Genomic DNA, 16,794 nt, shown 5'->3' with positions numbered 1-16,794 from the left:
ATAAATCTGGTTTGATTTGATTTGATTTAGACACAAATAAAAACTGGGTTGACCTTCTCAAACTGAGCTCTTTTGGCGAAGGACAGGGTCCAAAGGCCTTGTCTCTGTTCATGCGTTCATATGAGAGTCAGGTCCACCAAACAAGACAAAACAATAAGTAGAAGACATCTGGGTGCCAGGGAAGAGAACTACACTACACACGCACACACACACAGCGCTGCACAATCACCATGGTTGAAGTTCAAGATAAGAGTGAAGGCTATCCAAACAAAACAGCATATTTTTCTGGTGGTTCTGTCTCTGACTGCGTTGTTAGTAGGGCTGATGTGAGTAAAGAGACTTCCCATCTGACACCTGTGTCTGGATTACCTGATTCCTCTTTTAAACCACCTCTTTTCGCCACAACACTCAGACCTTTAGTCAGCAGCCCCTGATCCCGGAGAAGATGACCCTCACCCCTCCCCTGCAGCCAGACCCATTACACTCCCTCCTCCAGTCACCCTGTGTTTCTCCTGAACCATCATGGCATCTATCTGCTCCAGCTCCATCAGTTTAAACAAAGCAGCTCCGTTTGAGTTTAGGGTGTCTACTTTAAAATCCCACATGGAGAAAGAAGCTGCAGGATGATATTACAGTAAAACAGGCCAATGCAAGTCCTTCCTAAACCTTACCACCAGCACTGGATTGGAATCTGACCTTGAGAATCAGTTTCTTTAGTCTGTACACTTTCTGTTCAGTCAGAACATCGTCTCCAGGAATGATTTTTTTAGTCAGGGGTCTGGCTGAGGTAACGAAGAGCTTCACAACTTCCACTTCAATCCAAACCCTAACCCTGACTCTGCTGGTCCTCCTGTGTTAAGACAAGCTCGCTCTCTGACTCAGCTGCTGGGTTTCCTGCCTTCATACTGCTCTGATCACATTCTTGGTTGTTTCTCTTTGGTGCCATTTCCAGTAACTCCAAATAAATTTAGTGACAAACTACAACAACCATGAGAAAGAAAAATAAACACATACAACAGAAGAAAAGGTAGAAAATCCTCAAACACTCTGAAACACCAAGCACGCTCATCAGGATCTCCCTCACTCCACCATCCACTCCAGGGGTGGGGGAGGGCAGCTGAGCCAACTGAGGGTTTCTCACAGTTCAGTCAAACTCATTGACAGGATGTTTATGTCCTTTGGACCTGGTTTATGAGGCCAAATGATATCCAAATATGATATGAGCGGTCATAAAGTCATAAGTGCTGGAGTTATACCTTTATAATGTGTGGCTCACTGTGACTTCTTTCTATTTCCTGCTATTGCTGTTAAATGATTAACAGCTCTGGTATTACCGGATTTTCATTTATTGTGAATTACCTTTCTCAGCTTCTTGCTGGAACACCACTTCCTTTCCTGTTTCTATGACACCTTTCTTTACAGCAGGGATTTGGTTGGACAGAGCCAGCCGCCGACAGTATCAAGGGTCGGACAAAGGGGCAACAATCAGCAGCAGTCACCAGCCTGCTGGGGGTGTTTATGGCAGCAGAGTAAATCATTGCCCTTCAACTTGCCTACAGCATGACCACATAAACATCTACTTTGGTGGAATTGTTTCCCAGATGCTGTAGTCAGTTATTATAGACTCTGTTATTCTGTTATTCAGAAGTGGTCTGACGGAAAACAGTTTTTAAGAAATATTTTTAATAAGTATTATTAAATCTTCAATTCCAATTACATTTTTAAAACAAGGTCTCACAAAAGCAAGTTGATGACTCCATGAAAGGTGGAACAGAAGACATCACTGTCAACATGAACATTAGCAGCCATGAAGACGTTTTCTTTTCTGAAGAGTCAGACAGAAATGCTGAGTCAGCGTGTTATGGACCATATACTTGACTAGAAAGAACAGAGCTGAGAGAGACAAAGAGTCAGACTTAAAGAGCTGAAGCTGAATTCAGGCCGATAAATAAACTGGATTCCTCCTCTGAGGGCTCAGGAGGTCAGACTGCAGCTCTGGCTCCTTTTCTCCTCTCTGGACTGTCAGACTTTTTGTTTTCTGACAAACTGTCATATTTCTAGATATGTTATGATTCCGATCCACATTTAGATGAAGCCATTGTCCCCATGAGACCAGGTCCCCACCAGAAAGTCCTCCAGTCGGCTTCATAGTCCACGTTTTGGACCAGCTGGACAGTCAGCGATTAAATGAGCACGTCACCACATGTTGTTAAATTTAGTCTGTACCTCTGGTCTGGGACGGTCCCCCAGTCCATAACCAGAACATAACCGTCTCCAAAACCAAATACAGAGAAGGTTTATGACATGAACAGTCAGCGGAGGGGCCCAGCTAACGGCTAAGGTCTATTAGCTGAACTATGCTAGCGAGCAGAAGTTGGAGTTGCTGAGAGTTGGAGTGTCAGTCAGTTTTAACAGTTCCCTGAGTTCTGAGGAAGATACACTTAATAAAATACACTACATGGTGAGAAACCAACAAAACCAGTAACCAGGAAATACACAATACACTCACACAGATACACGCAGATGCTTGATGTGACATCATGTGCTATACGTGATAACTGATGTATCAACAGACCGTGAACTGGATCGGTGTAGTCCCAGTTTTTCCACGGGGTCATCTGGCCACATGTTGGACCTGAATCAGGTCTCTTGAACTTGTTCTCTGTCAGAGTTCATCAGCGGGTCGGGTACCCAACAAGAACTGTATCTGACAGGTAGAAAATGTGTTTGTTTCAATTGTAACTGATCTGATCAACTGTACCCTGCTTAATACCCATAATCCTCCACCATGTGACCCAACAGTTGCTCCTGTGCTTTTGAGATTCAAGTGTCAAAGGCCATGTGGGGTTTCCTGTCAGCCTCCTCCTCCAGTCACATGTCCCTCGGCCACGCCCCCCTCAGGGCTTCCCCACGTCCACTGTAATCATGGTGAACAGGTCCAACTTGTCCACCCTCACCAACTTGTAGGACAGAGAGTTGAACCCGTCTTTGTGCATCGTCTCCCTGGTGTGAGCGATCCGGTTGAACCTGCAGGAGAAACAACATCAGTCCTGATCCTGATCCTAGACCACCTGACGCCTATGTCGAGTCCTTCATACAAATCCTCCTTCGCTGAAAGCAGTCTAGACTAGTCCTAGTCCACCGGCTCGTACCTCTGAGGGTTGGGCTCGTTCTGTTTGTCTCTCTGGTGTCGGATCATACGACACTTTCCCACCTCCCCACTGGGTCTGGAGATGGACATGCCTTTAGTCCTCAACCTGAAACAGGAAACATGGAAACTATGACATCACACACAGGATGGAGGTCAAAGGTCAGAGGTCAATGCAGTGGGCAGACATGCTTCTGTGATTCATCAGATCCTGAACACTGAGACTCAAACAGAGTCTGATCAGCTGACCCAGACTCCATGGTGTGGTCTGGGACCTTAGCCCAGATCCAGCTGAGTCCTGATTGTACCTGTTGTAGATGTCGTCGTCCTCGCCTCCCCAGCCCCAGTAGTTGTTGGGGAAGCCATTGATCTTCAGGTACTGCTCTTTGCTCATGGAGGAAACGCCGCCAAAGATGGTGTCATAGGGCAACCTGCAAGACACAGAGTTTACTGAAGAGGCCCTGAACTCGCCATAGAAACAGGAAACAGGAAGTGTACCACCAGGCAGATGGTCTTCCTCTGTGGTGTCTCTGTCAGCATTATCTGAACACAAACAGCTGCTACCCTGTGACAGAAGGTGAACTTGAGGATTTGCCCCCTCCCTAACAGGTGGCCCCTCCCAGGTCCACACTATCATGTGAGCTCTGTTAACGTGTGGGCCTGATGTGGATTAGCCCGAATACAAATCAGTCAGACTCTCCGAGTCCCTACTGTCTGCACCTGAGAAAAGTCATCTACGACTCCCAGGATGCATTTGACGAACAGCCAATTGCAAAGCAGGAGTGTTCTAACTGGCTGGACTTGAGGCTAATGGATGAACTCTGTCACCATGGTGATGGCTGCTGAGGCTCATCAGCAGAGTTCAAGATAAAGCTTCTGCTGACATCATAATGATGTCATTAAAGATGGTGGGTCTTAACTGACCAATAAATGTGAGCTGTGGGAAAGCTGATTGGCCCAGTGCCGTCAGGTGTGATCTCACCTGAAGCCGAACTTGTCTACAGCCACAGACAGGTGTCTGGGCTGGGAGAAACACCTGTAGGTGTTCCTGTCGTCCATGGGGATCAGGTCCACGTCACTGAAGACGAAGCAGTCGTAGTCGTACTCCTTCAGAGCCTCCACGTAGCCCACGTTCAGCAGCTTGGCTCGATTGAAGATCTCATCTCCATCCTGTACCAACAAAAACAGGTCTGAGTCCAGAACATGGTCTTGGACCATGTGGTCAGAGGGACGGAGCTACAGTCCCATACCTTAAACCTGGACTGGTTCAAGGCTGACAGCTGGTGTGTGTGTGTGTGTGTGTGTGTGTGTGCGCAACCCCTCAATGGGCGTCTGGCTGCAGTAAACACACATCAGGTTGCTAGGCGACCAGCACCTGCTCTCAGGTGGCCACATGAGAGTCCAGAGCAATCAGTGTCCTCTGAGGGAGGGGCTACTGGCAGCTGGGAGGCGTGTCTTCAGAGTGATGACGGTGAGGTGAGGTCATCAGTTAGGATTCACCTGAGCGTCACCCAGTTCACCCAGCCACAGCCCAGGTGTGATCTGAAGCTCCGCCCCTTTAGGGACTTGACCGTCTTAGTGATGTGAAGTTGACTCACCTGGTCTGGATCATGGTTGACTCAGACCAGGTGAGCCCATCGAACACAGTGAAATATCAGAGTTGTGTTGTTGGTCAGAAAACGGCATCTTGAACAAATAAAGATGGACCAGGTGAGTTCACCTGAGACGAGGAAGCTCCATCAGCTCAGAGGAAACAGAATAAAGAAACTAGTTTACCAGAGTGACGCTCAACGCCAGCTGCTACTGGCTTAGACCCAGCAGGGGGCGGGGCTCAGCGTCTCCAACAACCACAGCCATTGGTCAGAAACACCTGGCATGCAGGAGGGGTCGGGAGGGCGGGGGGTGAGGAGGAAATAAGACAACGAAGGAAGATGAAAATGAAAGAGGGAGGAAGGAAGAGACGATGTGTGAGTCAGAATCAAACACACACACAGCTGGAAGAAAAAGAAGAGGAAAATGTTAGTAGAAGAGAAGTCAGATCACCTCAGACCTCAGATCTGGTCCAACACGGGACTCTTAAAGACGCACTAGGTGCCAATGTTGAAGTCTATGGGAAAGATGCCCCTACTTTTCCTTTGATTTACCAGCTCAGTAAACGTTTATCGAGTCAGCCTCTAAATGAAAGTCTACAGTACAACATCCTGAGTGACGAAACCGCCCGAGCACAGTAACAGGAACACTCTTGTTCAAACAATAGACGTATTTTTCATTCCGACAAACGGCAAAATGATTGCCATGCTATTATTTCACAACTTTTTGATGTTGCCATGGCATTTTTAAGGACACACCCAAGTTAATACTTCTGTTTGACAGAGTTGTCTGGCTCACCTTTCCATGGATAAACGGCTAAGTCCTGTTTCTCTGATGAGCCATTACAGATTGAAAGCACTTCCTCAGTGAACTGAAGCTGCTTGGACTGATGAGACCGGTCCGGTGTTCGTTGGACTGTGACATCACACATACCTGGTTGATGACGTAGACTCCATAGTCCAGCTGCTGCCTCTGCAGAATGGGGTGCAGGTAGAACAGCCAGTACTTCAGGTGTTCTTCACGTTTGCGAAACGGGATGATGACAGCGACCTTCTGAAGCGCCTCACAGTCTTTGGGTTTGTAGCGACCCCCCGGCTGCAGGTTGGGATTGTCCTCCTTCACCTGGTCCAGATTCACTGGGATGTTGAACTCCACCCGCAGAGGACCCACTGAGGACAGAAACATCAGTGAGTCCACAGTCGCTCAGCTGGACCCTAAAAAAGGACTTATATCAGGTTCTTCAGTTCAGATTAATCCACAATTTAACTAAAGATCTGGACTACAGATCTCGGGAGGGTCTCTACTGGTCCTGGACTCAGGCAGTGACTTCACAAAGACTTTGATCGGTAAATAATCAGAGGATCAATATATGGCGTTCAGTGTCATGGGAGACATCAACTTCATAGATCAGAATCATTCGAGTGCAACCTGATGACACTGGATGAATTCATCAAAATTACCAGGTTCATGAACCTGAATCAGCAAGGTACACACACACACACACACACACACACCAATGACAAGTCATTGAGTCTCAAACACTGACCTGATGTCTGGCTGATGTGAGTCAGGAAGTAAACAAATGTTTCGCAAACGCAACTATGACCACAAGCCCTCACTCAAGCATCCCCAAATTGATGTCCCTGCTGAAAAAATATATAATTCATACTCAGGATAGAAACTAAATATTCAAAAAACCCAAACGCGCTCGTTTAACTATACTCCCCACCCAGATATTCAAGGAAAATATAACTTTAAATGGGACTCGCCCCAAAGTAAATATAGCCTCACTAAAGATATATCAAAACTCTTCAAAAACAACTACAGCCTCATTAATTGAGAGATCAAATCTGATATTTTGAGATGGTCCCTCCTCCCACTTGATACGAGTAAATGAATAGAAATAATTAAAATGAATGTGTTGCCACGGTTCCTTATTTCTTCCAATTATTGCCTCTAGAGGTTCCCCAAAAACAATTTGATGAGTGGAATGCCTGGATCTCAAGGTTAATTTGGAACAGTTGAAGACCTAGGGTTCAGTTTAAGACTCTGCTGCTGAAAAAAAGAGAAGGGAGGAAGAGCTTTACCATGCTTACAGGATTATTACTACGCTGCACAACTGAAACCCTTAGTATACCGGTGCTCCCCCAATTACAAATCTAAATGGAAATGCTTGGAAACCACACAGATAAAAATTACAATACAATCTATCATAGGAAACAAAAAACAAGCTAAAAAATATTATGACAGCTTGAATGAATGGACTGTATTCACTCTAAATCAATGGTTTAAAGTTTTGAGGAAATTACAAATAGAGAAACAGGCCAGAGTCCTGAACTGGGTTGCATATGACCCGGAGTTTGATCCTGCTAGTTTGGATGAGTCCTTTAAGCAGTGGGTTAAGAGAGGTATCACATTTTGCTCCCTCGTTTCATAGCAGATTTCAGAGCTATGAGTTAATTTCAGACACATTTGGACTGGAGAAGCAGGACTTTTATAGATACCTGCAAGTCAGAGACTATTAAACTAAAAAATTAAAAATCATGAAGGAGAATGAATGCAATTTGATCTCTATATTTCATGATGCTTACAAAAAAAGCTAACAAGAAGTTTGTCTCAAGAATATATGAAAGAATACAAGCCTCTAAAAAGCATTCTACGACGTACATAAAGCAAAAATGGCAAAAAAGGCTAAATTGGCTGGAAGAACATAGTGAGATTTTTCTTAACTTCTAAGATAACAACATTGCAAACAGGCTCACAGAGCCGTGGCCTCGTTGGAGACAATGTGGAACCTCTATGGCTAACCACAAATCCAATCGTTTTGGAGGGAGGTGTCAACTGAGATAAATAGGATAATAGGGGCGGATCTAGGTTTCTCTTTTGTTAACTTATATCTCAGTAGAACCCCAGAAACAGTCCCACATAAGGACAAAAACTTCTGGCAAGTAGCAGAAAAGCTATAACTAGAAAATGATTGCAACTAGAGCCTCCAACATTGGCCAAGTGGCATGCGATCATTGAAGAAATTTATTGTATGGAGAGACTTATTTTTGTTGTAAGACTTCAGTTGGAGAAATGTTCGCTGGGAAAAATTGATTGTGTATGCAGCATAAACAGCATGACATAACATGATGGATGTATTTTTATATGTGTAAAAGAACATTGCAACCTCAGTTGTGCCCATGATGATCTCATGTTCCTTTTTCATGGAAAAGAATTAGTAAAAAAAAAAGAAGAAAAGAGCTACGACAACAAGACCTCCAACTTAAGGGTTGAGAGATCCAGACTCAAGCCGACAAACATCAACAGAGTGAAAAGCTTCTGTCTCTGGATGGAGACGTCAGACCTGATGGTTCATTTGGAGGTTTTTAGAGCAGACTCAGACTTGGGGGGGGTCCCAGCTGAGGAAACATGAAAACAATCAGTCTGATAATAAATCAAAGTTACATAATCTGAGACAAGGCAGAGGATCCAACACCCAGAAACCACATCAGACCTGCATGCCACCTGTAGGACCCACTGCGTCCCTGAGACGCCTCAGAAACAACACGCTGATCAACCAACCCGGGTCAGCTTTAGCCCCGCCCCCTGACTGACCTGCAGGAGGATCAGCTGAGGCTGTGATTGGTCCAGAGATCTGACACCTGGAAAAACTGTGTGTGCTGGAGAACTACCAAGGATATGATCTGGGCTTGGCCCCCAAAACCCCCAGAACAGTGGTGGAGCCTGGTCCAAAAGTACACACACTTACACCGAGGTCAGAGGTCAGAGGTCATCCCCTCTAATCCCTCTGATTAATCTGATCAATGATTGGCTGCAGTAGAGCTAACTGACTCTGTGAATCCTGAATGAATCTGGATCTCAGGCACTGACGGCGGAAGGGGGGAGGGGACTTAAGCCCCCCCTCAAAAAGTCTTAACCCCACCAAGCAAAAATAAAAATACTTTAAGCAGCATCCATCCACTGCTGCGTTGCTATGCCGTTGCTTGGAGAGCTGTTTAAGCTGTAACATGTATCAAACCCATCAAATCACACATTACAAAAAAGTTTCTGACGAGGCAATCTGAACTGATTTGATTGGCTGGCTGACATGACCTGTCTGCAACAACTGCGAACAGATCAGCTAGAACTGGATGGATCACTTCACTTTTGCCTTTTCTTCGGTAAGTGAAAGTTGTTCATGTTGCAGTGTGTGCGCAATTTTCTTGTGTTGGACTGGTTCATTCACTCTGATATAAGTAGTTTCGTTGTATTCAGGTTTTTGTCTCTGAGAGTAGGCTGTGAAATGTGACTTCCCTCCGTTGATGCTCTGTGTGTGGGGGGTGTGAGGCCCTGCTCTTTGACATGGATGCGTAATTGCGCACGGATAACACAGACACAGCTATTCTGGTTCTTCTGCAGTACGTTTCTATGAAGTAGAATAATACAGCATAATCACACACTCAGGGCCTGATTTACTAATTTATCCCACGTAAAGGGTTCTACAGTGCAGTGCTGTGTGTTTTATGGTTTATGACCTGTTAGAATATATGTATATAAAATTATTATCACAGTATTGCTCTACTTTTACTAACCCTGCAGGAATGCAGAAACTTGTGTTTTTCTTACAGGAGCTGAGATCATACCTCCGGAAGATAAGCAACGACCTTCGAAGAGGAATATGTTCTAGGTGGCTTAAACCTGACCGGAGGATTCCGGCAGGCGGGGTGGATTCCAGGAAAACCGTGGCCACGGCGGACTCCATAAACAGTGAGTCCAGAAATAGACCCTTTCTGGGACTGAGTATCGACCCGCCAGCTGGGATCCAAAGGTTGACGGAATTCCGAGAGGGGAAACACAACGGAGGTGAGTTGAGTCTTGACTTAAAAAGAGTGAGTGGCCACGGCGAATGACTGGGGGTCATTGCGCGTAAACAAGCCCTGAATATTGTAGACACTGGCAGGTAAAGAATAAGAGAGACCAAGGGAGTCTCTGCAGAGGATGACGGAGTCCTGGTGTGCACCCTTAAATTCCGAGTAGGAGAGTGAATGTGAGTGTGAAAGGAGACTGACATACCACGAGGTATTTCGTCTCATATAAAACAGTGGGATTTGTAAGTAGTCAACTGGTGTGGATGCAAATGCAAGAATTCTCCACTCGAAAGAGTTGAAGTGAGAATTACCACAACAGGAAATTGAGAGACTACCCCACTGATGAAAATCGACCTCTAGAATACCCTAGGTGTTGCAAAGGTCGAACCAAATTATTAGAATGGGGAAGGGGTCGAGTAAAGAAAAACAAAGAGATAAATTGCAGTGTCAAGATTGGAAATTCATAGAACAACAGGATCCATGTAAAAATAAAAAGTTAGACAGATGGATCGTTAAACACAATTTCGACGGAAAATTAAATACGCAAAAGATAAGTGTATTACAAGACAGCATTACAAAACTAACCCAAAAAAATAAAAAAAAATGAAGCAGGAAGGTTATGAAGAAACACAGTACTGGATGAAAGTGGCAGGACAAAGAGAAGGAGGAAAGAAAAAGAAAAAAACAGAAAGAACAGGACCGTAGACAAAAAGATAAAGACGAAGACCGTGAAAAAGACTTGTATCAGAGAAAAGAAGACAATGAGACAGAACCTATCAGACGACCTAGAGATGACCGAGATTTAGGCCAAGAGGCCGAAGGGGGAGCTGCAGGTCCAGCTCCCTCAGGACCAGGACCAGGACTTTACCTAGACTTAAGTGAGTTACCACCATATGATGGACCAACAGAAACCCCTAGAAGTACTCGATCTAGGGGAAGAGTAGGAGACTGGTCCAAAATAATGGGAAAACTCTTTTCCCCGGGAGAGAGATCTCCGCCGGTAATACAGCAGGATGAGATAGGGACTTATCCAATGATTGAGGTAGCGAATCCAAATGTTGAAGATCAGGACAAGAACCCTGTTATTCTAGTTTATAGGACATGGACCATAGATGATGTAAAGAAAGCTATAGAAGGAGTGACCTCCCATAAGGAGGATGTCACACAATTCATTCAAGATATGGAGAACTTGAGACATTCCTACCATCTAAACGGGCAGGAAGTGCAGCAGGTCTGGATGCAGGCGCTAGGACCAGACTGGCACTATATCAGGGGCCGATGGAATCCTTTGGGCCTAAATGGCCGTCCCCTGACTCATGATGACCCAGAGTTGAATAACCGTGTATGAGACCTGAATGACAGAGTTATTCTACGGTTTAGACATATAGCTAACTACACCGAGATAGGTAGAGTAAAACAAAAGGAGGATGAACCCTTTGAAGAATATAAGATAAGAATGACAACTAAATTCAAAACCCACAGTGGATTGCGAGATGATGGAAATGTAAATGGGGCATTCCAGCAACAATTAAAAAATGCTCTCCATGCTGGGTCAATAAACATTACATAGGATTCGCTACAGGGACCATGGAGGACTATGTTAACCATGCCCTCCATGCAGAAAAAGTAATTAATTGCTACCACACTGTGTCAGAGCAGTCATAGCAGCATCGATGGCAGTAGAAGCGAGTGCAACCATAGTTTTGTTTCATCCACTTGTACTAAAAGTACCACATGCAGTCTCAGCGCTATTATTACAAACTAATATGACTTTTCTATCACCAGCCAGACACTTGTCCTGTATGTCTATTCTCTTATCCCAACCTCATTTAACAATAGAGAGATGCACGGCGTTAAACCCGGCAACATTGTTGCCAGTACCTGATGATGGAGTGAAACACGATTGTCAAGAATTAGCCGAACAAACAGCTAAAAGCAGAGCAGATCTTAAAGATCAACCACTAGAAACAGGAGAAGTGTTATTTGTAGATGGTCCCTCAAAGAAGCATGAACAAGGGAAAACCCAGACAGGCTATGCAGTAGTTACACGAAACACAGTGTTAAAAGCAGAACAATTACCCTCCCACTACTCAGCACAAGCTGCAGAGTTAGTGGCATTAACAGAAGCATGTAAATTGATGAAGAATAAGGAAGCCACAATTTATACAGACAGCCAGTATGCTTTCGCTACAGTACACACTTTTGCACAATACTGGAAAAACAGAGGCATTGTTACCTCTACAGGTAAACCAGTAAATCATGCTGCACTCTTATCAGATTTGCTGCAAGCAGTACAGCTGCCAAAAGCCGTTGCAATATGTAAATGTGCAGCTCATATGACAGGCACAGATGAAGTTTCTTTAGGAAATGCATTTGCAGATAAAATGGCAAAAGCAGCGGCAGCAGGACAGGTTCAAGTGCTAACTGTGGAAGAATGTACAACTTTAGAGGACACTACACTAAAAGATATGCAACAACAAAGTCCTCAATCTGAAAAAGATATATGGTTAAAAAATGGAGCGAAGTTACTAAACGACATGTATGTATGACCAGACAGCAAACCTATCCTACCAAAAAATGTATACAAGTGGGCGGCAATATTGAGCCATGGTGTGACACATGTCTCAACAGGAGGGATGGTAGGACAGATACATCAGCATTATACCACTTATGGATTTAACTCGTATTCATCATGTTTAACATGTGCAAGACACAACCCTCAAGGGAATTTAAGGCCACGTAGAGGGCGATTCCCTACACCTCAATATCTGTTCCAAATTATCCATATGGACTTTATAGAGCTAAATCAAAGTGAAGGAAAGAAATACTGTCTAGTCATAATAGACGCCTTTTCAAAATGGATAGAGCTTTTTCCAACAAAACATCCAGATGCGATAACAGTAGCTAAGGCACTATGTAAAGACATAATACCAAGATACGGAATTCCTGAGAAAATATATAGTGATAACGGCACACATTTTGTAAATCAGACAGTAAAAAAGATTGGAATAATGTTCCATATCGATCTAAAGAATCATTGTGCTTATCATCCTCAAAGTGCAGGCCTAGTAGAAAGAATGAATGGAACTATAAAAAATAGATTTAAGAAATGTATTGAAGAAACAGGAAGACCATGGACACAGTGTCTTGATCTAGTGAAACTGTATATCAACATTACAAGCTCAATAGGTCTAACTCCGTACGAAACGCTATTTGGAAGACCTTATAGATTACCACAAGTTAAAAATCAATGGGAATCCGATGACGAAGCAAACTTGGCAGATTATATGAGGAGAAAGTTAGAAAAACAAAAACAGGCATCTGTTGATAATAATCCTTCTGTTTCTCAGCAGGAGGCCCAGTTAATACTACCAGGAGATTGGGTGCTGGTACGAAGTATTAAGAAGAAGTACTGGTATTCACCCAAGTGGGAAGGGCCCCATCAGGTACTGCTGACCACACCTACAGCCGTAAAAATAGCAGAAAGATCAACATGGATTCATTTAACGCACTGTAAAAAGGTCATTTCAGTTGAAAGCGCCGATAGGGGAGGTGAGCCAAAGACTGATAATAGGGTAGATCCAGACGTTTAGAGGCTGGATAGACCTGAAAGTCAGTGAAGTTTTTACAAGACACCAAACCAAGTAGAGAAGACCGATTTTCGACTAAAATGACTCGTAAGTGGTTACCACGGGCCATCGAAGGATGGGTAGCGCCCATATTCCTTATAATTACCTTTCTGTTAGTATGGTACCTGTGGAAGCCACCCCAAGGGGCCCTAATATGACCACCCCCGCTGAAGCAGAAAAAACGGAACAGAAAAATGAAACCATAGGAGGCCTCACGACTGGCCCCAAAAGTGCTGTTAACATACAAATTATTAACCATGATGGTGAGATAAAAGTCGATGAATGGTTCCAAGTTATAACAGGTATTTCAGGACAAAGCAACAACTGGTTACTTACGGTAGAACAAGCTGCAAACACGACTAAAAGTGCTTGTGTGGTGTGTATGGGTCCTAGGCCGATACTACAAACAATACCTACAACGATCGACAAACAATGTGTTGTAGAAGTGATGAATAAAACAAATCCGAACATCACTTGTGCGAAGTGGGATTTTGTGTTTCCAGTCACTATGTCAGAAAAAAATCAAATCAAATCAAATCAGATTTATTTGTATAGCGCCAAATCATAACAAAGTTACATCAAGGCACTTTACATATAGAGCAGGTCTAGACCAAACTCTTTATAAATTTATTTAAAGAGACCCAACAGATCCCCCGATGAGCAAGCACTTGGCAACAGTGGCAAGGAAAAACTTCCTTTAAGAGGCAGAAACCTCGAGCAGAACCAGGCTCGGGGGGGGCATCTGCCTCGACCGGTTGGGTTGAGAGAGAGAGAGAGAGAGAGAGAGAGAGAGAGAGAGAGAGAGAGAGAGAGAGAGAGACAGGCAGGCAGGCATTGGAGGGGGGGGGGGTGAAAAAAAGAAACCTATATTTTCCAAAAGAGTTGCACCTGGAAACTTCACCTGTATAAATATAACAGGAGGTGGAGAGCCTTTGCGTTTTCTCTAGTGAGTGTTGCTCCGAGATAATAACTGTGACTGGACATTTCAAACCGGTGCCTCGAGGGGACATTTGGTGGTGGTGTGGTGATGACAGATTATTTGACAAATTGCCTAAAAATGTGACAGGATTCTGTGCTTTAGTAACACTATTACTACCAGTGTCCATACACCCTATCTCTGCTAAAGAACTCACTGCTAACTTATCTAGTGTTTTGCCTGAGCAATGGCACCGCAAGAAAAGGTCTGCAACCTGGTTAGCAGACGGTGATCCTACATACATTGATGCAATCGGTGTACCACGAGGTGTTCCAGATGAACACAAATTAGTAGATCAAGTAGCAGCAGGATTTGAGTCATTTTATGTTGGTGGTGTACAATTAATAAAAATGCAGACAGGATCAACTACATCCACTACAACGTTCAAAAGTTAGGTTATTGGACACAGAGCGGCTTCGAGGCGGTACATGGACAGTTGTCTGCGACTTCTCTCATGGCATTCCAGAACAGGATAGCCCTGGACATGTTGTTGGCTGAGAGAGGAGGTGTGTGTGCTATGTTCAGAGAGCAGTGTTGCACGTTCATCCCCAACAACACAGCTGCTGATGGCAGCCTTACTAAGGCCATAGAGGGACTCTGAGCTCTCAATGGCAAGATGAAAGAACACTCTGGGGTTGACACCTCAATGTGGGATTCCTGGATGGATGTCTTTGGAAAATATAAAGCTCTAGTGTCCTCTGTTTTGGTCTCTATAGCAGTGTTTGCTGCAATCTTAACTTTGTGTGGATGTTGTTGTGTGCCCTGCCTGCGTTCTCTTATTAACCGTCTAATTACTACAGCAATTTCACCCATTGAAGATAAAGTGGCTCAAATGTACCGCTTGCTGGATAGTAATTCTCAAATTGATGAGGAGAGTAGTGGGGAAGAAGACTCTATTAAAAATTTACTGGATTTTTTCTCTGATTAAAGATTATGAATGTTAAAGACATTACCTCCAAGTGTAAATTTCATAAAAATGATCTCGCAGTTGAAAATCTTCATGAAGTGACTGAGCAGAGTGATATGAGAATTTGAGCAAGAATGTGATAAACAGGAGGGAAATGTTAGAATAAATTTACATAAAAGTATTATCACAGTATTGTAACCCTAACCCTAACCCTTGTACTAACCCTGCAGGAATGCAGAAACTTTTTTTCTTACAGGAACTGAGATCTGACGGGAGATAAGCAACGACCTTCGAAGAGGAACATGAAGACAGGGAGGAGGCAGAAACCAGATTACATCGGTTATGAACTCGCTCCTCAGTGTGTTTGTGTGTCATGTTTCAGAGGCATAACCTGAATATGATTATTCAACAAGCATCTATTCATCCACTACGTTGCAGCTGTGTGTTCCCCGCCCTTTAGAGCTGCAACGTCATGTAACTAAGGACCACCCAAAGGAAATAAAGAGGGGAGAATAGAAGAGATACGTCAGAGCAGGTAGAGAATGTAACTGAACATCTCTGTCTCTTCTCCTTGCAAGTAAAATGAGCGCTGTTATCCCTTCTCTTTCTTCCCTGTGTGTTTAATTATGTTCTAGGTGGCTTAAACCTGACATGACCTGCCCCCCCACCCCCCAGATTAGTCTTACCCAGCAGAGGGGACGTTTCTGGGCATTTGTGCCGCTCCTGCCCCGGCTCTTTCCCCGGCTCCTGCTCCGGCTCCTTCCCCAGTTCTTGCCCCGGTTCTTGCCCCGGTTCTTGCCCCGGGTCCTGCCCCGGGTCCTGCCCTGGTTCTTGCCCCGGTTCTTTCCCCGGCTCCTGCCCCGGGTCCTGCCCTGGTTCTTGCCCCGGCTCTTTCCCCGGCTCCTGCTCCGGCTCCTTCCCCAGTTCTTTCCCCGGCTCCTGCCCCGGGTCCTGCCCTGGTTCTTGACCCGGTTCTTGCCCCTGCTCTTTCCGCGGCTCCTGCTCCGGCTCCTTCCCCAGTTCTTGCCCCGGTTCTTGCCCCGGGTCCTGCCCTGGTTCTTGCCCAAGCTGTCCTCCGGCTCCATCCTTCTTGTCCTCGGGTTCGGGTCCGGTCCGCTGAGTCCCGCTGTTGGCGGACTGTTGGTTCTGGACGAAGGCGAACCGGATGTCCAGAGAGCGGACGTAAAAGACGACAGTGACGGAGATGTGGAGGAGACACAGCAGGACCACCAGTTTACAGGTCCGCTGGAGGAGGCTGAAGTTCGGCCCGGATTTAAACACGTCCAGTTTCATCGTTCGTGCTCTTTATCGTTGTTATGATGAACGTACTGTGAGCTCAGCAGGAGGTCAGGTGTGATCCTGCTCACCTGTTCCTGCCAGCTTTATTGAGGCAAACACGGCAGGTGCATTCAAGGCGGGTCCATCTGTGACGTCAGTAACATTCATGTCAGTCACTGTAAATGACTGCTCGGTGTTTCTGAATCATTGATCTGTTATCAGTGCTGTTACTCCAAATTCATTTTCATTGATTAATTCAACGTGTCTGTCCTGGATTTTTTAAATTGATTTTCCAAACCCATCGGATTTGTGATGATCAGGTGAATCAGCAGCCTGATCACAGTTAATCCCACAGGAAGTGACCCCTCCTCCATTAGCTGCTCTCTGATGGTTAAACAGAATCACCTGATCAG

At 44.8% G+C, this 16,794-nt stretch overlaps 1 protein-coding gene across 1 annotated transcript; it reads right to left on the bottom strand.

Moving 5' to 3' along the window:
• Positions 1-237: 237 nt before the first annotated feature.
• Positions 238-16,471, bottom strand: LOC115049667 (beta-1,4-galactosyltransferase 1-like). The gene is made up of 6 exons (XM_029512062.1): positions 15,790-16,471; positions 5,672-5,907; positions 4,131-4,318; positions 3,457-3,579; positions 3,153-3,257; positions 238-3,027 (listed from the first exon to the last, which is right to left on the bottom strand). Exons 1-6 carry the CDS (start codon positions 16,394-16,396, stop codon positions 2,898-2,900), a joined length of 1,389 nt encoding a protein of 462 aa, XP_029367922.1. The 5' UTR covers positions 16,397-16,471; the 3' UTR covers positions 238-2,897.
• Between the last annotated feature and the right edge of the window lie 323 nt (positions 16,472-16,794).

This window comes from Echeneis naucrates, chromosome 10, assembly GCF_900963305.1.
Source record: "Echeneis naucrates chromosome 10, fEcheNa1.1, whole genome shotgun sequence".
Classification (NCBI taxonomy): Eukaryota; Metazoa; Chordata; class Actinopteri; order Carangiformes; family Echeneidae; genus Echeneis; species Echeneis naucrates.
Note: the sequence above shows the minus strand (reverse complement) of the source record. Positions and strands in the feature narration are given on the sequence as shown.

Excerpts from the sequence above, each read along its gene's own strand:
- LOC115049667 (XM_029512062.1), bottom strand. The coding sequence starts at position 16,396 with ATGAAACTGGACGTGTTTAAATCCGGGCCGAACTTCAGCCTCCTCCAG. Across the intron at positions 4,319-5,671 it reads GAGTCTACGTCATCAACCAG|GATGGAGATGAGATCTTCAA; the intron begins GTATGTGTGATG and ends TTGTTGGTACAG. Across the intron at positions 3,580-4,130 it reads GTAGACAAGTTCGGCTTCAG|GTTGCCCTATGACACCATCT; the intron begins GTGAGATCACAC and ends TGTGTCTTGCAG.